General features: G+C 40.5%; 1 protein-coding gene across 1 annotated transcript in view; it reads left to right on the forward strand.

Moving 5' to 3' along the window:
* Rnf115 (ring finger protein 115) overlaps nucleotides 1–14,749 on the forward strand; it is a 61,408-nt gene extending 46,659 nt beyond the window's left edge. Inside the window, exons 4-9 of the mRNA XM_051199358.1 lie at nucleotides 2,330–2,541; nucleotides 7,391–7,462; nucleotides 8,582–8,654; nucleotides 9,514–9,607; nucleotides 12,157–12,272; nucleotides 13,495–14,749. Of these exons, the coding sequence (XP_051055315.1) occupies nucleotides 2,330–2,541; nucleotides 7,391–7,462; nucleotides 8,582–8,654; nucleotides 9,514–9,607; nucleotides 12,157–12,272; nucleotides 13,495–13,626 (699 nt within the window). The 3' untranslated portion in view covers nucleotides 13,627–14,749. The remainder of the gene's footprint in view (nucleotides 1–2,329; nucleotides 2,542–7,390; nucleotides 7,463–8,581; nucleotides 8,655–9,513; nucleotides 9,608–12,156; nucleotides 12,273–13,494) is intronic.
* The last annotated feature ends 11,073 nt before the right edge of the window (nucleotides 14,750–25,822 follow it).

Consider the following 25,822-nt stretch of genomic DNA (forward strand, 5'->3'; position numbering starts at 1 on the left):
TGAAACCCATGTAAAGAGAGAGGGAGAAGCATTTTCTTTAGTGGTGTAGCTATTGGCAAGGTGTCCATGCTCCTATAAATCTGCAAATAACCTCACTTCTGCCCTTGTGTGCTAAAACTCAGTGGGTTACCAAAAATAACACATACAAAAGAGAGCAGTAACAAAAACAAACAAAACAAACAGAAGAGGCAATAAAATAGAAGGGGCCTGGTTGGGAAGAGTAAGAGAACAACAGGAGTGGAAGAGAAACAAAGGATTTAATGGGGAGCATCTTAGGGTTTCTATAGCTATGAAAGACACCATGACCACAGAAACCCTTAAAGGAAACATTTAATTAGGGTGGCAGCTTACAGTTCAGGGGTCAGTCCATTATCACCATGCCAGGGAACATGGCAGCATGCAGGCAGACATGGTGCTAGAGGATTAGCTAAGAGTACTACATCTTGCAGGCAACAGGAAGTCAACTGAGATACTAAGCAGTATCCTGACCATAGAAAACCTCAACGTTTACCCCACAAAGTGACAAACTTCCTCCAATAAGGCCATGCCTCCTAATAGTGCCACTCACTGAGATTATGGGGGCCAATTACATTCAAACTACCACAGGGAGTGTGTGTGTGTGTGTGTGTGTGGTTAAAACACATTATCTACATCTATCATGAATGTATGCTAACAAACATTTTAAAGTAAAAAAATATTTAAAAAGCCAGTGATTTATAAACAAAATATGTGGATAGCAGTTATTTCTGGAGGTTGTAAGAAGGATGCATAGAAAATTCCAGTAGCTTTAGAGCTATAGACTAAGAGAATTTTATGGACTTATGATGTATTGTTAGCATCTTATTCATATATTATTTTACCTGTATTGAATATATTATGATGGTAATCCTAATCAATAAAATATCCATGACATAGCACTACTGAAAAGAATGCTATGGCAGAACCCTGAAGCAATGCAAGCCTCTGCCTCTTATGATACTCGCCTTTAGCTGATATAGTATAGTCTCTGTATTCGTTACTTTTATATTATGTTAGTTATCTGTGTGATTACAATTCCCGACAGAGACAATTTAAGGACAGTGGTTTATTCTAGTTCATGATTTTGGAGTGTTGTAGTTCATTGTGACAGGGAAGCTACAGTGGGACAGCTCAGTTCATGGTAGTAGGAGCACGGGGCAGAAACTGTCCCTTCATCACAAAATAGGAAGCAGAGAGACAACTGGCTTCACAGCCACTCCCAGTAGCTCCCTAGAGGACTGTGTGGGATTTTTCAGCATCTAACCATAGCAGTTTCTTTTTCCTTCCTGGAGTGGGGATATTTTTGGGGAATTGGTATCTATGTTTTCCTACTTGACAATAAAATTCTTTTGAAGCAGAAGAGTCTCTTTTTTAAAAACAAACAAACAAACAAACAAAACTGTTTTGAACTGGAGAGATGGCTCAGCAGTTAGGAGCACCTGATGTTCTTGAAGAAGTGATAGGTTCCCAGCCCCCATGTTCTGAGGCTCACAACAGCATGTATGTAACTTAGCTCCAGGGGATCCCATGCCCTCTTCTGACTTCATTCAACACTGCACTCATGCAGGCAAACCCATTCACACAGAGAGACACTCAGAGTTTTAAAAAACCTTTTTAAAATGTTAATTTATGTTTCCTTTTCCCCTTTGCTTAGTGATTCTCCTCCCAAACCTAGCCTTTCTCCTACCCATATTAATGATGAAAATGTGTACAACAGAGTACTCTTACCAGATATAGTCACACTGCTTTGGCCCAGCCTCTCTCTGATGTGAGTGCTAAGTCAAGAGAAGTATTTTGTAGACATCCATCTCTACTTAGTGGTGACGATGTTCTTTACAAGTGGAGAAATATATTTGTTTTGTTGGGACTATAGACTCTACTTGTGACAAAACACAAAGGAATAATATTGATATGAATTATTAGTTATGCATGGGATGGATGTCTGCTTACTTTAGTTCATACTGTATTTCTGAAGGAGAGACCGGTCAAAGGCATGTGGATATGGGGACCAGGTAACTGTTAAGGAAAAGAGCTAGGCATTTGTTTGCTTTCTTACATATGAAGAAAATTAACTGTTTTAAGCTTTATTTATTTATTTGATTAATTAATTATAATCAACCAATGCTAGGGATTGAACCAAGAGCCTTCCTCATACTAGACAAGTACTGTCTTATATAGAATTAGGAAAGTATATTTCATTATTTTGGAGCTACTGGAATTTCAAAGTGTTAAAAGTAACTACTTTTGTTCCTTTTTTTAACGTGTGTGTCCCCCCCCCCTTTTTTTTTCTTTTAAACTGTTTTTTTACTAGTTTTGGGACCGTCTGGATCACACAATGTTCTTACAAGATTTTAGATCATTTCTAACTAGCAATTCACTGGACCAAGATAATAGAGCCAATGAGAGAGGTCACCAAACTCACACTGACTTTTGGGGACCAAGTCGGCCTCCAAGGTTGCCAATGACTAGAAGATACAGGTCTCGAGGAAGTACTCGTCCTGACAGGTCACCAGCTATTGAAGGGTGAGTTATTATTTTGAGTTCTTAAGGGTTGTTTCATGAAGGACATAATGGCATAATCTAATCTTTATAAGGTCTTCAAACTTGTTTTTGTGGATAAGACAGAAATATAAACAGTATGAGATGAAACTAAGTTGAATGTCATATTCAAGTATTACCAGTTAAGGACTGGAGATAGAGAGTAAAATATCTAATACACTGTCTGTAGCATTTTTATTAATGTCTCAGATTATCACAGAGGGGATTTATCAACATTTTAGGAGAAGCTGCGTTTGATAGTTCATGCTTATGAGCTTTGGGAGTCTGAAAAGGATCATGAGTTCAAGACCAACCTGGGCTAAATGTCTCAAAAAAGAATGTGGTGGCACATACTTTTATTCCCAGTACTAGGAAGGCAGAGGCAGACAGATTTCTATGATTTTTGGCCAGTCTGGTCTACAGGGTGAGTTCCAGGACTATAGAGTGAGACAGAGAGAGAGAGAGAGAGAGAGAGAGAGAGAGAGAGAGAGAGAGAGAGAGAGATTAGATTGTGAGGGAGGGAGGGGGAAGGAGAAAGAGAGAAAGGGAGAGAAGGTTTGAAAGATACTAAGAGGTATAGCAAATTACATAACATTGGGATCTGTCTGTCTTAGTCACTTTTGTATTGCTGTGATAACACACTATGATCTCGGTAACTTATAAAAGAAAATGTTTAATTGGGCTAATGTTTTCAGAGGACTAGACATGTTGGCTGGAGCAGCTGAGCTCACATCTTGATCTGCAAGTTGGAGGCCAAAAGAGGGTACAATAGGAATGTCTTGGACTTTTAACCTCAAAGCCTGCCCCCAGAGACACATCTTTTCCAACAAGATCACACCTCCCATTGCTTTCCAAACAGTCCCAACAATTGGGGGTCATTCTTATTCAAACCACTACAGAATGCAAAGATCAGGATTTAAATAGATGAAAACAGTGGTCTTAATATGGAATTTCTCTACCATTCCCCTCTTAAAATCAGTTTTCAGAGGCTATTTACATCTACCCAGTAGCCCAGGCTGGCCTTGAACTCCAATCTTCCTGCCTTAGGGACCCAGTTGCTGGGATTATAGGAGTGTGCCTCTAAGCCTGCTTTATATTACATTTCTGTTAAAGGAAAGGGAATTTTTTTTTCTACTGCTTCATATACTCTGCTAAGAATATTCCCCGTATGACATGCATGCTTCCTGCCCACAGATGTAAAGAAAGCTAGATGAGTATAGATTGAACTTTCTATCCTTTACTGAGAGGTGGTAAAGAGAATGATGTTGAGGATGGATTTATGATTAGCCATCCACAACGTCTGCTAATCAGTGACAGAATAAATGGTATGTTTGTGCAAGGTGTGATGGCACATACTTGTAACCCCACCTCTTGGGAACTGAAAGCAGGAGAACTGGAAGTTCAAGGCTAGCCTAAGTTGTAAAATGAGTTTGAGGTTAGCCCAGACTATATGAGCCTTTAGCTAAAAACCAAACAAAAACAAACTACACAACAAAAAGCATGTGTCAGATGAATTGTACTGTACAGGCAACGCTTTCCAGTAGTTTTCTGAGGATTTGTATTTTATTTATTCTCATTGTAGATATTGTAAGTTAAGATTTTAGTTCTCTCAAAATATTTTATACGTTTTGGTCATTTAAATTATTTCTTGATGAATTCTTTCCTTTATATAATCCTAATTGTATTTCTTTTAATAGACTTACCTATTTTTAATTTTATTTAGATGTTGTATTGTGAAATGAACCTACATATTTTTAGATGGCCAAACATCATTGACTATATAGTCAGTAGTAGTTTTTTTTTTTTTTTTGCCAAGGAGAGACCATTTCTTGAAAAATGGTCAGAAAATACCAGATTACTTTCTGAGGGTTCTTGAAATAGGGATTTGTCGTGGAACCCATTTTTTACTGTTGGGACTCCACATGTCTACTGTAAAGAATCTGGTATGCATCTCCCAACACATACATACTTTCTTATAAATATCCAAGTAGAATTCTGTTTTTTTATTTTGTAAAGATGTTATGCTTGCAGCTGCTGCCATCTGCCCTCCAGTTATGGAAGGAAGGCATGGCCGATGCCAATGATGGCAGAGTGGGAGGATGAAGAGGGACATGCTCTATTGCCTGCCCAGCCAAGTTGTGGTATTGTGACTAAAACACAAGATTATTAATGTCTTTCATCCTGTTAGACTTAAATTCCAAGAAGAAAGGGACCATTATTCCTGCCATAACATAATGGTGTTTGTTGTTTGGTTTTTTAAAGGCAGAATGTTGCTATGTCTTGCCTGGAGTAGCCTATGTAGTCCTTTGTGACCATCCCCACCACAAAAATGAGGCTGGTTACTGCTGAATTTGGGGGACACTAGCAAAGGCCCCTGCCTTCTGTGTATGCAAAGATGCCATTCCCAACCACGGTTGTGGTAAAGGAGGCCTCCACCCAAAACAGTTCTAAAGAGTCACAGGGCCCTGCCTGCTCTAGGCTGGCTGTGGGAAGACTTCCTGACAAAAAGCCAGGGGGATACCCAATTCTGCCCTGGGGAACTGATGAGGACAAGGAAGGTGGTCTTTTCTTTGGTTTTGACAGGGTTTCTCTATGTAGCCCTGGCTGTCCTGGAACTCTCTCTGTAGACCAGGCTGGCCTCAAATTCCCAGAGATACACCTGTGTCTGCCTCCCAAGTGCTGGGATTAAAGGTGTGTGCACCACTACCATGCTGGAAATGATGGTCTTTTCTAAAGAGTCCATATACTAGAAAAGACAAGGTCAAAACCCAAGCCATTTTGGCAATCATGGCAATGACAGAAAATGTCATTTCCCCAGAGGACACTGGGGAAAGTACAGCTCTCTACTCAGTATCTCTGCTGTCCAGGTGGATAAGTGATGGGAGATGTCATTCTGTAAATATGTTTCTCTTATTGGTTAATGAATAAAGCCCTGTTGGCCAATAGGAAAGTAAGATAGGTGAGACTAAGAGACAAGGAAGATTCAGGAAGAGGTAGGAGGAGATTCAACATGTAGGACAGGAGAGCAGAACGCTGACCCTTCTCTCAGGTAAGATAAGGCCATGTGGAAATACTTAGATTAATAGAAATGGGTTAATATTTAAGACAGAGCTAGAGCTAACTGGCTAACAGCATTTATATCTAATACAGTGTCTTTGTGTGTTATTTGGGGCTGGCGTGGCTCTGGGACCAGGCTGGAGGAAAAACATATTCGTAACAGATAAGGGCAGCTGGATCCCCAGCTCTCCCTGTGGACACAGGAGCCCTATGTCTTAAATGTACTCATGGCAAATGGCAAGTGTTTATTGAAAGAAGCAATAGAGGGTTGAAGATGCTGCCCTCAGGCCTGGATGTGGCTCTTTGCACTGAAGGCTAAATAGTAGATCACTATGCCAATTACTGCAGCCAGCACTTCTGTGCAGACCCAAGGCCTCAAAACTTTTCAGTCTTCCTGCCTCAGCCTCTCTGTACTGCATTATAGGGATGAGCCACTATACCCTGAAAACTAAACTTCTTATTAAAAGTAACAGGACATATATTAGGAACTGTATTCGTTATTTTGTAATTTCTGGAACAGGGTACCTGACAAAAGCAATGTAAGGGAGGAAAGGGGTTTGTTTGGGTGCACTTCATCCCGGAGAAGTCATGGGAGCAGGAGCTGGGCACACACACTGTCTGCTGGCAGGAGGCAGAGACATGAGTGATGTATTCATTTCATGCCATCAGCACATGTCTAGGATGGAGCTTTCCACCTCAACTAAATGAACCTAATCTAGAAAATCCCTTGTTTTCATGGTGATTCTTGAACCTGTCAGATTGACAGTCAAGATTAACCCTCTTGGGAACCAAAACAAACCTGCTCTAAAAAGAAACTGATTCCTTCTCACTAAAATAAACAACCAAGAGTCAATGCAGGGCCAGAGACCTGGCTCAGCAGTTAGGAGTGATCCTGGTTCACTTTCCAGTACCCACATGAGACTTGGCTCTGATGTAACTCCAGTTCCAGGGGATCTGATGCCCTCTTCTGGTTTTATGGACACTGCGTGCCCAGACATCACACAGGCAAAACACCCATATACATAGAAATAAATTAAAAATAAAAATAGTCAGTGTGACATTGTGGGCATAATCACCTAAATACTTGAACTGGGCATGGAAGATCGGCTTCCAGGAGGCCTTAGTTTCCACACCATATGGTTTTTCCATAGAGCTCTTTGACTGTTCTCTTGACTTGGCAGCTGGCTCTTTTAGAGTAAATGATCAGTATATAGGCAGAGGTAGACGGGGGGGAAAAAAAATCATGATAACTTTTGTATCCTAATCTTGCAAACCACACAGTAACTTCTGCCATATCTAGTCTGTAAGACATGAGTCACTAAGTCCAACCAAGTTTGAAGGGAGAGAAGTATTGAATAAATTGTAGACATATTTGTCCTGTGGTCTAATATTGGCTATTGTCAGACTTAATGTTGTTAGCTTAATGTCCTTGTTTAAAAGGAAATGGGTCCAGAATGCCCTTGCGACAGCATCTTTTGAACCCTTTCTCACATTAGTATCAGAAACCCAAGGAAATGTTTTGATAACTATATTATAATACCATCAGGTATTTTCCTAACCTAATTCATAAAAAATAGTATTAATCTATAAGGTGGAAGAACCCACAAAGAGCAATAATGGACACATGCTACAGGCAGTGGACTAATTTCTGCTATCTTTTGTGTAATGACCAGCTGAAAACAATTGTAGCTTAGGGTATTGGTTGATGATTAGTTAGCCACGATTGTCTGTAGAGTATTTGTTTGCTGTTTTATCTTATTTTTTTTTCTTTCAACAGAATAATACAACAGATTTTTGCAGGATTCTTTGCAAATCCTGCAATTCCTGGATCCCCACATCCCTTTTCTTGGTGAGTGACCGTTCTGTTCTTTGTCTATATTATTCTGCTTGAGTAGTTCCATTTTCGATACTACCATTTCTGTACCATAGAGAAAGGAAAAGCTGCATAGGTGAGTATGTGGTTGTGCCTGGGATGTTGGCCTGCCATTGTTTGTGGAATCCAAAGTCAATCAGAACTGACTTTTTCTTGAGGATGCTCAGGACAGCTGTCCTGGTCCCTTAAGATGTTGGCTGGATATATATACCTGGTCCCTTTTCTGTCTTGGTCTGAGGATAATGTTGAGGTGGGTAATGACACGGTCCCTGCCTGCCAGGCTTGGTATCTGCTTTGTGAGTTTTCCTTATGGGCCACACAGGAAGTTGTGCTTTAATAATATCTGAAATTGAAAACAACATTCTACTTTCTTTTCTCAAAGTGAGGAAGTTTCTCAAACAAACCAAAGGCACACGTAGTTCATATCAGAGTGACACTTAGGCATGGCAGGGATTACAGACAGTATCTTCCAAGAACCGTCTTTCTTCTAGTTACTTGTGACTTCTAATGTTGCTATAGGAGGGTTTTCTGTTCAGAGTAACTCAGTCCTTCCCCACATTTATCTCATTTTATAGCCTCTAGTTATGTTAAGTGTGGTCTAGCTAGAGCCTGTGCCTTCATCCAAGGTCCTGCACCAACAGCACCAAGACAGAATTGCCAAGTCCCTGTGTAAGTGCTAGGTCATAATTCACAGGAACTGTTGTGGTTGCTTCTCTACCAGGAAGTCCTTACTGTGCAGGACACATGGGGCCTCTTTGAAAGAGGGAAGCTGCTATTGATTGGGTCAGCCAGAATGCAAACCTTTCTTAACCCATGGGTAGTGAGCTCTTTTTTGGCTCTGTGGTGTTATGTGGCATTTTAGATGGCATCACATTTTGTTCCAGTTAGACAAAATTTGTTGAGAATGGAAGCATATCTCTAGATAATCTGGTTGACCTTTCAAATACAGAGAATTTCTTTGCCTCAATTTTAGAGGACTAGTGGTAACTTTTCACCTCTGAGAGAGGAGTGTCCCATTTCTAGCCCCCCCCCCTCGTGGTATAAGGCAGAGCCTGGTCACCCCACCTAATCTTGTCTGTCTCATCTCATGTATAGGAGCGGGATGCTGCACTCCAACCCTGGGGACTATGCCTGGGGTCAGACAGGGCTTGATGCCATTGTAACCCAGGTGAGGAGCTGCCTTTTGAGAGGGTGTCTGCTCAGTGTGTCTCATGGGTCCACAGGCTCCTGCATTCCTTCCGCTACTTTCTGAAATGGCAGTCACTCTGCTTTCACTGACATTTTAAGCTTTGGGGTTTCTGATTTTACTACATGGATGGATGGGCTATGGGTTTAGCCTGGTTTCCATGTTCCTACTAGGAATCAGGGGGATTTCTAGAAGATTATTTTACCTCTAGAGGAAGTAAAAATTTCTCCTGTAACAGTATATTGTAATTTTGTCCTCTTGTTTAGTCCCATGAGGAGCAGGTGCTTCATGGAACAATAGTGTTGCACATGTTGAAGCAGGAGCTTCTGCTAGATGGAGCAAAGTAGAGGAAGGAAGCAGAGACAAGATCTTTCCATGTCGTGTGTAATTGCTTCTTCTTGTTTATGCTCAATATACTTGACTGGTGTTCATTTCCCTGTGGGCTGCCAAGAATAGAAAGCATGTTGTTTATTTCTGAGTCTTCTCATAGACAGTAATATACCCATTTCTTGGCTTTTTGCTTGTTTTCATACTCCCATGCCTTCCTTCTGACCGAATGAAATTTTGAACTAGTTAGCTATTGATTTTTATTAGCTGTAATTTCATTCAGGACATCATAACTCTTGGAATCTTAAATTTGCTTTGTCTCTTAATCATGGCTTACACTGGTGTTACTCTGACACTGTGAAGCAGCTGTGAGTGTTCCCCCACCCAGCCTCTTGGAGTCCTGCAGAAGTTAAGAGCTGTGAACAGTCTTAATGCCTGTCCTGTTTGTTCTCAGCTGGAGTAGTCCCTCTGCAGGTACTGCGGTAACCAGCATTGCTGCTTTTTCTTTTTGTAGCTTCTAGGACAGCTAGAAAACACAGGTCCCCCTCCAGCAGACAAGGAAAAGATCACTTCTCTCCCAACAGTGACAGTAACTCAGGAACAAGTTGGTAAGTTGTTTCCATATTTGTTCTGTCATCCTATGATGTCTGATCTAACATTCAGTGCATTTATTTCTGTTCTAAAGCTATGGTTTCCTAACATTCCTGTCTGCTACCAGCTGTGGAGGACCTAGTTAGCATGCCTGCTTCCTAGGTCCCATTGGAAATAAAGAGATACAGTCTTTTGTACAAAACTTGATTATAATTAGTACAAGAACTTAAACTGTTGGAAACAAAATGATTTAAAAAGCCATTGGAAATAGTGTTTGTTGGGCACATGATACCATAGGGAGGAAAAGAGGACAAACACGAGGCTAGGGATTTGCTTCACATGTGAGGTGCAGTCAGGTAAATGGAGACATCGAAAACTTTTCTGCTACCTAAAACATCCTGAAACTTCTCTTGCAGTTTGAAGGTTTCCCACAACAAGCCTCTCCTTTCCCTGTCTGGTCAGACTCCCTCTGCCTCTCATATCAGAGTCTACTCCAGAGCTAGTAAGAGTGGTTTATCAGAGAAGGAGTGGATCTGGGGAGAGGGGATGTGTGGGGATATTGGGAGAGTGGAGGGAGAGGAAACTGAGGGCAGGAAGTAATGTATGAGAGGAGAATGTAAGAAAGTGGCTTATATCTGTCTCAAACATCATGACAGTGTTGATGTTCTCAAGTTACTTCACCCTCCTGAAAGGTGCCCTCAGATGGAGGAGCGAGGGGGGTAAGAGATCTTTAGAAGGGTTCTCTGAAATAATCTGCTAGATAAAGTGGAAACAGATTCTAGAGAGGCTCCTGCTGTAATTCAGATGATGTTCTAGGACAGTGCTAGTACTGGCAGAAAGGAAAAGGTAGATTTAGAAATGTAATTTTCAGTTAGGGAATGGAGGCACACACCTTTAATCCCAGTACTAGGGAGGCAGAAATAGGCAGATCTCTGAGTTCAAGGCCAGCCTGGTCCACAGAATGAGGTTTAGGCTATCTAGGCCTACATAGTGTGACCCAAACAAAAAAAAAAAAAAAAAAAAAAAAAAAAAAAAAAAAAAAATTCAATTTTGGAAAAAAAAAAAGCATTAGTTTTATTACTGATTACATAGTAATATGAACAAGGCAAGAGGACTATTAAAGGTATTAATAACATTCCAGAGGGCTATAAATGTGATACGACCACCATCGAGTAGGGGTGGATTCTGGTTTGCATAGGAGAGGCTGTGATGGTTTTTATTCTGAATTTGTTGATTTTGAGGTGCTAGCTGAGAGTCCAGGCAGAGATAAATTTGGGGTTATCCTGAAGCTGGTTTAGGGGAAATTAGTTGGAGGTGAAGTTTGGATATTATATTTGGATTGCTAAAAGGTTAAAATTAGGTACTGCCTCCTAGGCTGTTGTGGTAGACTTGACATGAGAAGTGGAGCCTGTCGTGGAGCTCACTCTGTAGATCAGGCTGGCCTCAGACTCACAGAGGTCCACCTGCCTGAGCCTCCCAAGTATTGGGATTTAATTTAGAGATGTACACCACCACCGCCTGGCTAGGAAGGGGTCTTTAAGGGGCAGCCTTTCTCCAAATACCTTGATCGTTAGGACCTGGTACATAGCTCAGCCATTAGATACTACTAACTAGATTTCTGTAATTCAGAATTTGCCACTTAGAACTTTGAATATAGTAGCCATTTTCTCTGAGGGAAAAGTCTTCTGTTGGTTTGTTTGGAATCCTGAGTGCACTGGGCTCCTGTAGTTCTGTGGCACTATCTCCTGGTCCTGGCACAGCCTTTTTTTTTTTTTTTTTTTTAAACAATTTCAGAGGACCCTGGAACAGCCACACTGAAGAGAGCATAGTAAGGAAAAGAACAGGAGGATAAAGGTGGTTAAAACACTGACTAGACACTACAAAGGTTGCCCAAGACAAATACCTTGGTTATGGAGCATAGGTTGCCACTGTTTTCTAGGCAGAGGCTGCCACACATTTGGGAGGATGTTTTACCTATTTTACTTAATAGACAATTTTCTGCTCATTTTTTTAATTTTAAGAATTGTTTTTATTTGTATGTGTGTACATGTAGCACAATGCATGTGTGAAGGTAAGATCGTAACTTGTGGGAGTTGATTTTCTTTTTTTACCATGTGGGTCCCAGGGATTAAACTCAGGTCATCAGGCTTGGTGTCAAGTTCTTTATTCTCCAAGCCACCTCACTGGGCCTACTATATGATTCTTGTTAGGTCTGTTGGTGTTAGCCCCATTTGTTTCTATGTCTATTGCCATATCTGTTTCCATTTTGAATAGAATCCATACTTTTTTCCTGCCTACCACTTAGATATAATCCAGCCCCTGGTATGTGTGTGGGGAGAACACCACTTATTAATGCTTTTCTTGGGTCATTACAAACACAGTGTTTGGCTTTGTTCTTTGTTTGTTTGTTTTTGAGGTAGACTTTGTAACCCAGGTTAGCCTTGACCTTCCATGCTTCTGTGTCTCCAGTGCTGGAGTTATAGGCCTTCAGCGTATGCCTGGCTCTGGATGGTTTTCCTTCCTTCCTTTTGCTTGTTACTTTAAAGTGCACATCTTCCTCCCACAGATACGGGTTTAGAATGTCCGGTGTGTAAAGAAGACTACACAGTTGAAGAGCAAGTCCGGCAGTTACCCTGCAACCACTTCTTTCACAGCAGCTGCATTGTGCCATGGCTAGAACTGGTGAGTTCAGCTGACACTGATCTGTGACAGACCGGGCAGCTGTTAGCTGGGATGAGGCTGGTTCAGAGTGAAGATGTAATTGGAGTGCAGAGGGCCAAACAAATCACATTTTAGCTTCCCTGGATGGCTCCTGGTGTCACCTATGTTGTTTTGTTCAATTATTATCCCTCTGCAGTGCTTCTAACCAGAGGATAGTGTACTCTAGCACACAGGCCTCAGTGAAAAGCCAGCAGGTCTTGTAAGTAAAGTGTTTCTGAAGCACATTTAACAGACTTTGGCTGACCCTGTGCTAGCTGGGTAGGGCTGAAGAGTTGTCCGAGAGTTGGTTTAGCCTGCAAAGCCTAAAACACTTACTGTCTGTCCCCTTAAAGATTTAGTTTTTTATTAAATAATATATATACATATGTGGTGGGAATGGGTAATAGACATGAGTACAGATGCCCTCAGCTGCTAGAAGAGGTGTAAGAGTCCCTGGAGATTGGGTAACAAACACTGATAACACCTGGGTGCTGGGAACTGACCTTGGTCCTCTGCAAGAGCAATGCATGCTTTTAACTACTGAGCACCTCTCCATCCCCTCTCTGTCTCTTCAAAGAAAAAGTTTGCTTAGCCTCATCTAGACCCCATGAGGAATTGACTGATAGTTACCTTTCTATCATAGTTCAGGGCACTGATAGCAATTTGTTTTTGTTTTGTTTTTGCTGTTATGTGTAGCTTTTATTAGCTTCTTGGCTTAGAATTCTGTCCATTGCTTAAAATTCTATTCTATTTTTCTCTCATTGTCAACTCATTTTATTAATAGTTTTGGTGGTACTAGGGCCTCTTGAATGCTAGGCAGGTTCCCTTAAATCACTATTGGGGGTGAAGTGACATGTGGGTGCACAGGCTGTATGTGCATGGGGAAGCCAGAGGTCAACTTAGATGTTGTTCCTTAAGAAGTATTCACTTTGATTCTTGAAATGGTGTCTCTAGCTTGAAATGGTGGACAGATCAGGCTGGCCACAGACCCCAGGGTTCTGCCTCCTCAGCAATGGGTTTACAAACTTCTATCACTGGCATTTTGTATGGGTTGCATGTAACCCATTACATGGGTTCTGTATTTGTTTGTGTGTGTTTTACTGATGGAGCCGCTCCTCAACTTGACTTTGGGGTTTCTGAAGTATTTGGTACTCCTAGCTTCTCAGACCCTGTGTTTATGTGGACTGGTATCATTTTGTTTCAGCATGACACATGCCCAGTATGTAGGAAGAGCTTAAATGGTGAGGACTCTACTCGGCAAACCCAGAGCTCTGAGGCCTCTGCAAGCAACAGATTTAGCAATGACAGCCAGCTGCATGACCGATGGACTTTCTGAAACAAAGACCACCTGAACCAGGGCTGTCTGTGTTAGTCTTCTTATCATAGCTGTAAATTGTTTTAAAACTAAACCAACAAACAAAATCGTAGATGGATTTAGGAATCATGTAAGAAACCCCAACCCATGATATTAATGCAATGCGTGTATTTCTCTAAATTTAAGGTTAGGATCTTCAGATGGAATTGTATCTACAACCAAATGCCTCTTGTTCCTGAATTCAGAGTGATTCTTTTATAAGTGTGAAACTTAATTATATCCGTTTGCTCCTGCCCAGTAGAACAGTTCCTTAAAATCTAGCTAGGGTTCTGCTGTCATATTGTCTTGTAATGGATGTCTCTACCTCCTCCTCCAGCCTCTATCCTACCAGTAATGGACACTGCAGCACATACAGAGGAGACAGAGCCCTGAAGTCTTGTTATAGAAAGTCTTTTCTTTTGTCTTAAATGTACAAGAGTACCTACTCTTGGCCACATTAGGAAGGTAAGAATAATTCAGGAGTCTGAGACTCTAATACTGTTTTGTCTTGATCTTCAGAGAGCAAATTAAGAAAAATGACAGTGGGAAGGAAAAGTGGCCTGTCATCTACACTTTGATTTTCTTATTTTAATTCAGGAAGGACAGTTTCTCTAAAAACCAACATGGCACATCTTAGTCTTGGGTTGGAAAAAAAAATCTGATTTTGGTTCTCTTTTGGCATTAAGTTGGGCAGCATATAGACACAGAAGGACGGATGTTGGAAATCTTTACTACTGAGATATTTTTAATGACCCTCCACTCATTCTTTACTGTCTTTCATATTAGGGACCTTACAATAATTTCTGTCATAAAAATAGGATTTTTTTTTTAAATTAATGCTTCTATACCAGTTCACATTCTTGGTAATTCATTGTTATTTAGGAATTGAAATTTTATGTTGTTTGTTTTAGTTTGCAAAGCCTGTTTTCATGTGTGAAACTTCCTGTTCTGTTCAGTTCTAGCTATACTTGGAATCAGTCTGATCAATGTAATCATGCCCAAAACAGCTTAGTCTGGGAAAGGTAGACCTCGCTTTATGTTCTAACAATGCCCATACATATGCTCTGTACGTGCTTAAAGCCGAATAAATGGAGATTGTTGAGAATGTTGTTGAACTTGGGTGTCTCAGAAGGACACAATAGAGACATCTGTCAGCTGTTGGTGTACCAGAACCTGCACTGAAGGTATTCAGGCAGCCCTGCTAGTAGCATGACATCAGCGTTTCATAGTTCATGACAATCAAAACAAGATCACTACAGTTTGGTTCTTGGCGAGACATCTTTCCCCAGTTTTTGATGATTTAAACCTTGGTTTGGGGGTGAGTGTGTGGGTTAAAGATGTCTTTGTATTTTGTTAGAGCATGAAGATGTTGGGAAGGGAAAAGAGAGAATGGTCTGCTGAACTAATAGCCTGCCCCTAAAGGTTGTGGTCAGAGTATGGTTCAGAAACCAGTTCTGGTGGCATAGGTCCTGTAATCACAGCTATTTGGAAGGCTGAAGCAGGAGGTTCACAATTTAAAGGTCTGCTTGGTCTACATAGTGAGTTCAAAGCCAGCCTAGACCACTTAGTGAGATTCATCTCAAAATAAAAAAACAAAAAGAGGCTGGGGATATTGATTACTGTAGAATACTTGCTTGGTATGTATAAGGACCTAGGTTCACTCTCCAGTATTTCCAAAATGTGTGCTTCATGTACACACACACACACACACACACACACACACACACACACACACACACTTTAAATAGCTTAGAGGAAATTAAAAATATTTTATTATGTCTTCTCATGTTATGCTTTCATAGTGGGTGTGTTGTGGAATGTAAGTTTAAGATGTGTTACATTCATTTATGCTGTGGGATATTTGTTTAATGATGCAAAGATAATGGGAGCATTCAAGTTCCAACCTTGATGTCCTCTCAGGGTTCAGGTTAGGAGCTTATACTAAGCTGATACGGCTTGGCTCACGTACACATTCTCTTATGGCTCTTTAATCTTCAAAGAAGGTTTTGTTGTTCCCACAAGGCTTCCAGTTTATATACCCAGTACAGATACAATTATCAACCCCCCCCCCCCGACAATATCAAAGATACAGGGGCATGTATATCTTTCAGAACCAGGAAAGCCAGATAAAATCTTGAGAAAAGCGGGCACCTCACATCTTGGGAGGGGCATGAGTTATGAAGTGTCTGGGCAAAACTCTAGAGGTGGGGGAAGGGTTAAATGGAGTAAGGGGCTTATTATCGCTAAGAAGGGAGAAAAGTATTAATGCAAAAAAACTACATTTATGTGGTTGGTTAGGCTATAAGTCTATAATTAATAAATGTAAAACAAGGAAGAAATACTAGAAGTTTACAATTAATAAATGTAAAAAAAAGGAAGAAACACTGTGTGACTTGTGTTTTGCGTTCACTTTCGAGGTAGCTAGAAACACAGCATTATGGTAGCCATGGCAACTTGTTTAAGCTGTGGAAAGTAAATGGGTCCTTACACCTGTGATCATTTTTGCCAATTGCTAGTGGATTCTCCCAACACTAGATCAAACTTCCTGGCCAAGCTGCAGGCTAAGCTGTGAGGCATTAGTTCTTACTGCTGACACCCAGGTAAGAAGGGATTCCTTTCTCTGGGGCTGGTTAAGTGATAGATGCTTTTAACTGAATCTTAGGAGTAAAGGCACAGTTTCCTAGATTAGGATTTTGTATCACTAGAATTGAGGTGGAGGTGAGTACAGAATATTGATAACTTATTAAGGTAGAGCAGGGCCCAATAGGCTGCACTCTCCTGAGTTGGCTGTTAGAGGAATCGTGCTGCCCAGTCCTGCATGTCAGTGGGGGCAGACAGGCCTGTCTCCTACTCAGTGCCTGCCTTTTGAGGCTCTGAATGTGGCCTATTTTATTTGCAAGGCTCCTCTTTTTTTTGGGGGGTGTGGTCTCTGGGAGAGGACATAAGGCATTTTGCTGTTTCCAGTTGTGTCCTACTAACTTTTAGTGTTCCTATAGTGGGAGGCACCTCAGACTTGTGAGTAGCTTATGCTGAGGAATCAGAATTCTTCAGACAAACAAAATCAACTGGGTGATTTAGAAAGCAATGCAGTGTAAGAAATTGGCGTGTGTGATGATGGTGGTTAAGCAGTCCCGGGATCTTCAATGTGAAATCCAGCAAGTGTGGCTCTAGTCAAGCCTAAAGGCCTGCACACTGGAAAAGCCAGCACTCTACAGTTTAGATCGAAAGCCTGCAGCCCTGCCCAAGGAATCTGATGAGTTTCAGCCCCACAGGCAAGGAAGACAGATGTCCCGGTTTAGACATTTGGACGGGAGTTAAAGCACCCCTAACTTGAGAGAGAGAGAGAACCACCTTTTTGTTGGAGTCAGGCCCTCAATTCTTTGGGCTTCAGAATAATTTGCTGCTTTTCAGCCAACTGAATCAGATGTTAATTTTAATCAAAAAATACCTTCACATAATACTAAGACAAGGGTTTGACTGAGTATTTGGGCTCCTGCAACCTAGTCAGATTGCCACTTAGACCTTCACAGGGAGGCAACATAGAAATGATGCATGGAGTGATTTTCGTGATATCTAACAAAATAGACTTCAAACCAAAAAGAGATTTAAAAAGGACACTACCTATACACCTCTTTTTTGTTTTGTTTTGTTTTTTGTTATTGTTTTTGTTTTGCTTTCCCAGACAGGGTTTTTGGTTTTTTTTTTGTTTTGTTTTTTTTTTTTTTGTTTTTTTTTTTGTTTTTGTTTTGTTTTGTTTTGTTTTTTGGGTAACAACTACAAATTCATAGAAACAGAACAACTCTCTTCTGAATGAAAAATGGGTCAAGACAGAAATAAGGAAATTAAAGGCTTTCTAGAATTCACTGAAAATATGCAGCAAACCCAAATTTATGTAACTCAGTGAAAATGGTGCTGAGGAAAGATCATAGCACTAAGCACTTATATTTAAAAAGAAAAAAAACATTGGTGAGATCTCACACTAGCAACTTAACAGCATGCTTGAAAGCTCTAGAATAAAAAGAAGTAATCACACCCAACAGTAGTAAATGGCAAGAAATAATCAAACTCAGGGTTAAAGTCAATAAAATAGAAACAAAAATACAAAGAGCTGGTTCTTTGAGAAAATCAACAAGATAGACAAACCTTATCCTAACTAACCAAAAAACACACGGAGAATATTTAAATTGACAAAATCAGAAATGAAAAGGGAGATATACTGACAGACACTAAGGAAATCCAGATAATCATAAGGACATTAGAAAACAAAACCAAAAACAGTACTCTTGGGCTGGAGAGATGGCTCATGGCAGCACTGGCTGCTTCCCAGAGGACCCGGGTTCAATTCCCAGCACCCACATGGTAGCTCACAACTGTCTGTAACCTCAGTTTCAGGGGACCTGACACAGGACATATGTGCAGGCTAAGCATCAATGCTCATAAAATAAACATTAAAAACAAAACAAAACAAAACAATACTCCACAAAACTGAAAAATCTAAAAGAAGTGGGGATAATTTTCTTTATGGGTACCACTTACCAAAGTTAAATCAAGAACAAAGTTAAATCACACAAACAATTTAAATAGACCTGTAACCCTCAGTGAAATAGTCATTACCCTCATCAAAAAAAAAAGGTTCAGACCATATGGTTTTAATACAGAATTCTATCAGAGTTTTCAAAGAAGAGTTAATGCCCATACTCCTCAAATTATTCCACAAAGTAGAAACAGAAGGAACATTGCCCAATTCATTTTATGAGGCCACAGTTACACTTTTACCCAAACCACATAAAGACTCAACAAAGAATTACAAACCAATTTCCCTTATGAACATAGATACAAAAATACTCAACAAAATACTTGCAAAACAATCCAAAGACACTTAAAAAAAATTCACCATGATCAAGTAGGCTTTATCCCAGAGATGCAGGGATGGTTCAACATGTGTAAATCAACAAATGTAATTTACCATATAAACAAAGTGAAAGGAAAAATCTCCACATGATTATCTCATTAGATACAGAGAAAAAAAAAAAAAAACCTTTGACAAAATCCAACATTCCTTCATGATAAAAGTTCTGGAGAGATTGGTGATTCAAGTGCTGTACCTAAACATAATAAAGGCAATTTACAGCAAGCTTATAGCCAACACCAGGTTAAATGGGGAGAAATTTAAAACAATGTCACTAAATCAGGGAGAGGACAAGGCTGCCCACTCTCTCCATATCTATTCAGTATGGTACTTGAAGTTTTAGCTAGAACAATAAGACAACTAAATGAACAAGGGGATACAAATTGGAAAGGGAGAAGTCAAAGTATTTTTATTTGCAGATGATATGATAGTATACATAAGTGACCTTAAAAATTCCACCAGGGAACACCTACAGCTGATAAACACTTTCAACAAAATAGCTGGATACAAGATTAACTAAAAAATAAGTAAATAAAATTAAAAATCAGTAGCCCTGCTATATACAAATGACAAACATACTGAAAAAGAAATAACAATAACCTCAAATAATACAAAATATCTTGAGGTAACTACCCAAGCAAGTGAAGGCCTTGTATGATAAAAACTTCAAGTCTTTGAAGAAAGAAATTGGCAATGATATCAGAAGGTGGAAAGATGTCTCATGTTCATAAATTGCTTGGAGTAACATAATACAAATGGGCATCCTACCTAAAGCAATCTACAGATTCAATGCAATCCCCATCAAAATTCCAACGCGATTTTTTGTACACTTTGACAGGACAATTTTCAACTTCATATGGAAAAACAAAAAAACTCAGAATACCTAAAACAATCCTGGAGGTCTCATAATTCCCTATTTCAAGTTATAGTATAGCGTTACAATAATAAAAACGGCACGATACTGGCATAAAAATAGACACATCAATCAGTGGAACTGAAGAACCCAGACTCAAATCCACACATCTATGGACACCTTATTTTGATAAAGAAGCCAGACATACACACTGAAAGAAAGACAGCATCTTTAACAAATGGTGCTAGTTAAGCTGGACGTTGCGTGTAGAAAAATGCAAATAGATCCATACGTACGTATCACCCTGCACAAAACTCAAGTCTAAGTGGATCAAAGACCTCAACATAAAACCAGATACACACTGAACCATATAGAAGAGAAAGTGAGAATCACCTTTACTCATTTGCACAGGAGATGATTTTCTGAGCAGAACACCCATAGTACAGACACTAAGATAAACAATTAATACATGGGGCCTCACCAAACTTATATGCTTCTGTAAGGCAAAAGACACAGTTAATTGGACAAAGCAGAAGCCTACAGAATGGGGACTTTTTTTTTTTTTTAACCAACTCCACATTCAATAAAGGACTAATATCCAAAACACATAAATAACTTAAGGATATGAAGAACCAACTAATTCAGTTTAAATATGGGGTAAAGATCTAAACAGAATTCTCAGTAGAGGAAACTCAAATGGCTGAGAAACACTTAAAGCAATGTTCATTATCCTTAGCTATCAGGGAAATGCAAATCAAAACTACTTTGAGATTTTTATCTTACACCCATCAGGGTGGCTAAGATCAATAACACAAGTGACATCTCATGATGGCAAGGATGTAGAGCAAAGTGGACACTCCATTGCTGGTAGGAGTGCAATCTTCTACAGCCACTTTGAAAATCAATATGGTTCCTTAGAATAGGTTGGGAATTGATCTACCTCAATGCTCAGCTAAGATCCAACTATGTCACTCTTGGGCATATACCCAATGGATGTTTCACCATACCTCAAGGGTCCACCCTGTTCATTGTGGCTTTATTTATAATAGCCAGAAACTAGAAACAACCTATATGTTCCTCAACAGAAGAATGGATAAAGAAAATGTGCTATGTTTCCACAATATTGCTCAGCTATCAAAAAAAAAAAATAATAATGACATAATGAAACTTTCAAGCAAATGGATGGACCTAAAAAACGTCATTCTTAGTGAGGTAACCCAGACCCAGAAAATTAAGTATGGTATGTATATTCCCTTACAAGTGGATATCAGCCATTATGTGAATGGTAATCAAGCTACAATCTGTAGACCCAAAGAGGTTAGATAAAGAGGAGGGGGTCTAGGGGGAAACATGGTTCTCTCTGGGAGGGGGAAATAGAATAGATCTTACAGGTGAACCGGGAGCCGGTGGGGATAGAAGTGGGGGAATAGGATTAGGTGATGGGGAGATAGGATAGAGGGAGAGAGTATGGGCAAAGATGGCTGGAATGGGGGGGCTTTTGGGGGTGGTGTGGAAACCTAGTGCAGTTGAAACCTCCTAGAATGTATGAAGGTGATCCTAATGAGGACTCCTAATGATGGGGGATATGGAGTCTCAACTGGCCATCTCTTGTTGGCCAGGCCAGGTTTCCTGTGGCAGGACTGGGTTACATTCAATTGAGTTTTTGGTCAAGGGGATCCTGTGGAAATTCCTAAACAAGCCAGGCTGTTAAGACAAAAGATTGCTCTCTACAAACTGACAGCGTGGGGCGGGGGGGGGGGGGGATGCCCATTGCTGGGGGCAACACTCACACAACTCATTGAATGTGAAAAAGTCGAGCTGGTACCTACACAGCCTTCATGCCTATGTTCCAGTCTGTTTGGTTCAGGGAGGTACTCTACAGGCTACCAAAATGAAAATGTAGACACCAACCCAGCCACAAAACCTCTGACCTACAATTTATCCTGCCTGCAAACTATGCTAGAGCAATGGTGGCACAGAACTTGTGGAAGTAGCCAACCAATGTTTGATTTGACTTAAGCCCCAAGCAGTGTCAGGTAAGAGGGAACCCACTGCCTGACACTGCTTGGATAACCAAGAAACAGAGACTAGATAACCCAGAGACCTAGGGTAAAACCAAACACTACTGATCTAAAAAGAAAAGAAAAAAACTATCAATAAAATGATCCCTAATGATATTCTGCTATACTCATAGATCAGTGTCTTATCCAGTCATCAGCAGTGAGGTTTCCTCCTGTAGCAGATTCAAAGAATGCAAAGACCCACAGCCAGAAATTTTGCAGAGAGAGAGAGAGAGAGAGAGAGAGAGAGAGAGAGAGTCTAAATGGGAAGTCTCCACCAAGTCAATCCCCTCAGAGCTCAGGGAATCCCTCAGAAAATGAGTCAGAAAGACTGTAAGACCCAGAGTGGTTGGAGGACACTAGGAGAACAAGGGCTTTGAATCAACTAAGCAAGACACATGTAAACTCACAGAGATGGGAGCAACAAGAACAGAGCCTACATGGGTCTGCACCAGGTCCGCTGCATGTATGTTTTAGCTATTAGCTTAGTATTTCTATGGAACTCATGGCCATGACAATGGATGGGCCTATGACGCTTGTGCCTGCTCTTGGGACTCCTTTCCTCCTGCTGGGTTGCAATGTCCAACTTCAATTGATAGTTTTTGCTTCATCTTATTACATTCTATTTTACCATGACCATTTGTTATCTCTTGGAAGCCTGTTCTTTTCTAATGAGAGATGGAAAGGAAGTGGAGCTGGAGGAAAGGGCCATGGGGAGGAACTGAGAGGAGTGGAGGGAGGGAAACTATAATCAGGATATATTGTATGTGGAAAGAATCTATTTTTGCCAGGCCGTGGTGGCACATACCTTTGATCCCAGCACTCATGAAGCAGAGACAGGTGGATCTCTGAGTTTGAGGTCAGCCTGGTCTATGGAGTTAGTTCTGGGACAGCCAAAGGTTACACAGAGAAACCCTGTCTTCAAAAATAAATGAACAAAAAACAAAAAAAGAAGGAGTAGAAGAAGACCTCATATGCTCTTGCAGAGGACTCAAGTTCAGTGCCCAGCACCCATGTCAAGTGGCTCACAGCTGCCCAATACTGTAGCTCCAGGGCATGCTGTGACCTCTTCTGGCCTCCCCAGACACCCGTGTATATGCCTATGACAAAATCTCAACAAAGAGACACATATACATGTAATTTAAAAGAATGACTGTAGATTAAATGCCTTCTTTATCTCAATATAAATTTATTAACAATTGATATGTGAGTTTTGTAAGTTCTCAGATATCTGGTTTTGAACTGTTCTCTGGTAATATAATCTGGATCTTTTGAGGTGGGAAGACCCACCTTTAATCTAGACCACACCTTCTGGTGACAGCCTGTATAAAGAGCATGGAAAAAAGAAGCTTTTGCTCTTTGCCTGCTTCCCCTTGCTCTTGATGTCAATTTCATTCCTTCACTGGCATTAGAGCCTACTTCAGGATCCTGGCGTATATTGAAGACCAGCTGTGACATCCAGCCTGGTAGACTGAGTGACTACTAGATTCTTGGATCTTCCATTGGACAGCCATTACTACACTAGTTGGACCACAGCCTGTAAGCTACTCTAGTAATCACATATGTACATGCAATGTATTATATGAATACATATGAATTATTATGTTATATGAATATATATATGTATGTATGTATGTATTCTATCAGTTCTGTTCCTGTAGATTCTCTAGACTCTAGAGAACCCTGACGAATACAGTGCTGTTTATGAGACTAATGGAGATGTGAAAGTTGGGTAAATGAATCTCTGGAGTCTATTTGTGGAGCTTGGAAGTTTTAATGGAATGGTGTCATTCCTGTGGGAGGAAATTCTGGCTGATACTAGTGCCCTTGTCTGGGCACGCAGGCTGGGTACTGCAAGGCTGCCCCAGAGGTTCTTAATGGAAATTAGAATACAGTGTTTATGACTAGGGGCATGTTCCAGGACCAAGTGTAGCTCTCAGCTGAGCTAGAAGATGCCCCAGACAAGAGGAACTGTAGACATTCAAGTTTGAGATTTTTTTTTACATATAAATTTTGCCTTCTGACAAATTAAATGGTATCCAAATAAAGTTATCTGTTGTAGCTTTTCCTAAAACTCACTTTGTAGATCACGTTGACCTAGAACTCACAGAAATCATCTTGCCTCTGTCTCCTGAATGCTGGGATTAAAGACGTGCACCACCATGCCCAGCCAGAAGTACAGTTTGTAAGACCTAAAATTTATTAGAGAGCCTTCCAGCAAAGAGAGAGAGAGAGAGATTTCTAGAAATTTTTGGTGAATAGGTATAGCAAAAGGCTGCTGTGATTTCTGTATTTAAATCAGTTTGATTTTGTTATATTAGTTATGCATATATGTATATATTATTAGTTATATCAGTTACATATATATGTATGCATATACATATAAGTATATGTATGTACATGGAACTGGATATATATACATATATGTAAGATATGTATTTGAACAGAAGAAAATAGCCTTATAGGTTCTTTGTAATAGCTCAGTAGCTTCACAAGTTGTGAATTATTCATACAGATTTATGAGTTCATTTAAAATTGAAATTGGTTGTGTGAGCACATTTTAAAACCAAGACAGTATTTCCAATTTCTGCTTAACTGAATCTCAAAATAAGCAGAATAAACAGATTCTTTAGACATTTGCTTTATGGATACTAATTTATTCTGCTTAGTCCAATGCTTGAATGTCTTGATAAATGAGCAGAGATCATGTGTCTTGTGTGTAATCTGTGAGTGCACTCTAGTTGATACAGTATGGTGTGTGGAGTCTTCCCTGTAGTTGGCTGTGGTGCTGAGGAGACTCTGTGGAGCTGAGTAGTTACAGAAAGTCCTCTGAAGGGTAATTTAAGCTAAATGAGCTTCAAATTTAGTTTAAACCATACACAGGTAGAAGAGAGTATAAAGAAGGTAATGGATTAGAGATAGTTTTGAAACGTTGGAGTCAGGACTCAGATGTCTCTGGGTTCCAAAGCTAGAGTTTCACTTGTTTGTTAGGAAAACACTGTAGGTGATAGCCCCTCACACGCCTGTCTGTGATTGCAGGACAGGGGATCTGATGGCTTCTCTGGCTTCCCTGGGCACCAGGCATTCTTGTGCACACACATACATGCAGGCAAAACATTCAAATTCATGAAATGAAAATAAGTTTTACTTGCCCAAAGACATGCAGCTATTACATTGCAGAGCCAAAGGCAAAAGTCTTTAGTTTGGAGTTCAAGACCACCCTATTAAAGATATTACCACAACATGTCAACCTTGGATCTTGGTCTTCACAAATCTTAGTTCCCACATTTGGTAGGTCTAATGTCAAAAAGATGACAATCGAGGTGTCTATTTTGGTGGCTTGCCACTGGACTCCAATCAATTGTCTATTGGTATCTTTTCATTCATGTAGTCCCTGCTGTTGGAAATAGTCTGCCCTTGTTCTGCTTGTGACAGGAGGTTATCTGTCCAAAGTCAAAGAGGGTCTGTGAGTTTAGGAACAAGAAAAGCCTGCAAATAACTGCTTTGAGCATCTTTGAAAAAGATTAGCGACCAAAGATGCTGTAGGTTCTTTGTTGAAGGTAGACAGTTTCAGTCTGCAGTGCTCCTGGCCCGCATGAGTTCCCCACTTCTAGCAGTGTGTGGAGTACACTGAGCTAGCATGAGCCTTGCTATTTTATTTTCTGTTTTCCTATCAAGTCAGTCACATACTCTGTTCTTGTCCCTGCCTCCCACCCCCCACCCCATCCTGCCATTGTGCTTGTTTGGTCTTTTTTTCCCCCTTCACAGTGTTAAATAAACAGTTCTTTTTAAATAAGGCATTTTCATTTTTGACCATTTCTCTCTCTCTCTCTCTCTCTCTCTCTCTCTCTCTCTCTCTCTCTCTCTCTCTCTCTCTCTCTCTCTCTCTCTCTCTCTGTATATGTGCAGGTGCATGTGGAGGCCAGAAGAGGGCATTGGGTGCCCTTCATCAAACTCTACCTGTTCCTCTGAGGTACCTACCATCTCACATTTCCTCCACTAGGCTGAAACTCAGCAAGCCCCAGTGATCCTCATGTCTCTGGCCCCTTGAAGCTGAGGTTACAGGTGTTTATGGGAACTCTTGGCTTGTCACATGGGTCCTGAGAGCCAAACTCCAGTCTTTGTGATTGCACTTAGCCACTAAGCCATCTCTCCAGGCCTGGTGGTTTTGTTGTTGTTTTCTTGCTTATTTGGGGCTGGTGAGACAGCTTGCAGCTAAAAACACTTGGACCTGCCTGGCTACCTCAGTATGATCTCCAGACCTAACAGTAGAAGGAGAGAGCCAACTCCCAATAGTTGTCCTCTGACCTCCATGTGTGTTCAGTGTGCACTCACACAGCCACCATACACACACAT

This window comes from Phodopus roborovskii, unplaced genomic scaffold, assembly GCF_943737965.1.
Source record: "Phodopus roborovskii unplaced genomic scaffold, PHOROB, whole genome shotgun sequence".
NCBI classification, from domain to species: Eukaryota; Metazoa; Chordata; class Mammalia; order Rodentia; family Cricetidae; genus Phodopus; species Phodopus roborovskii.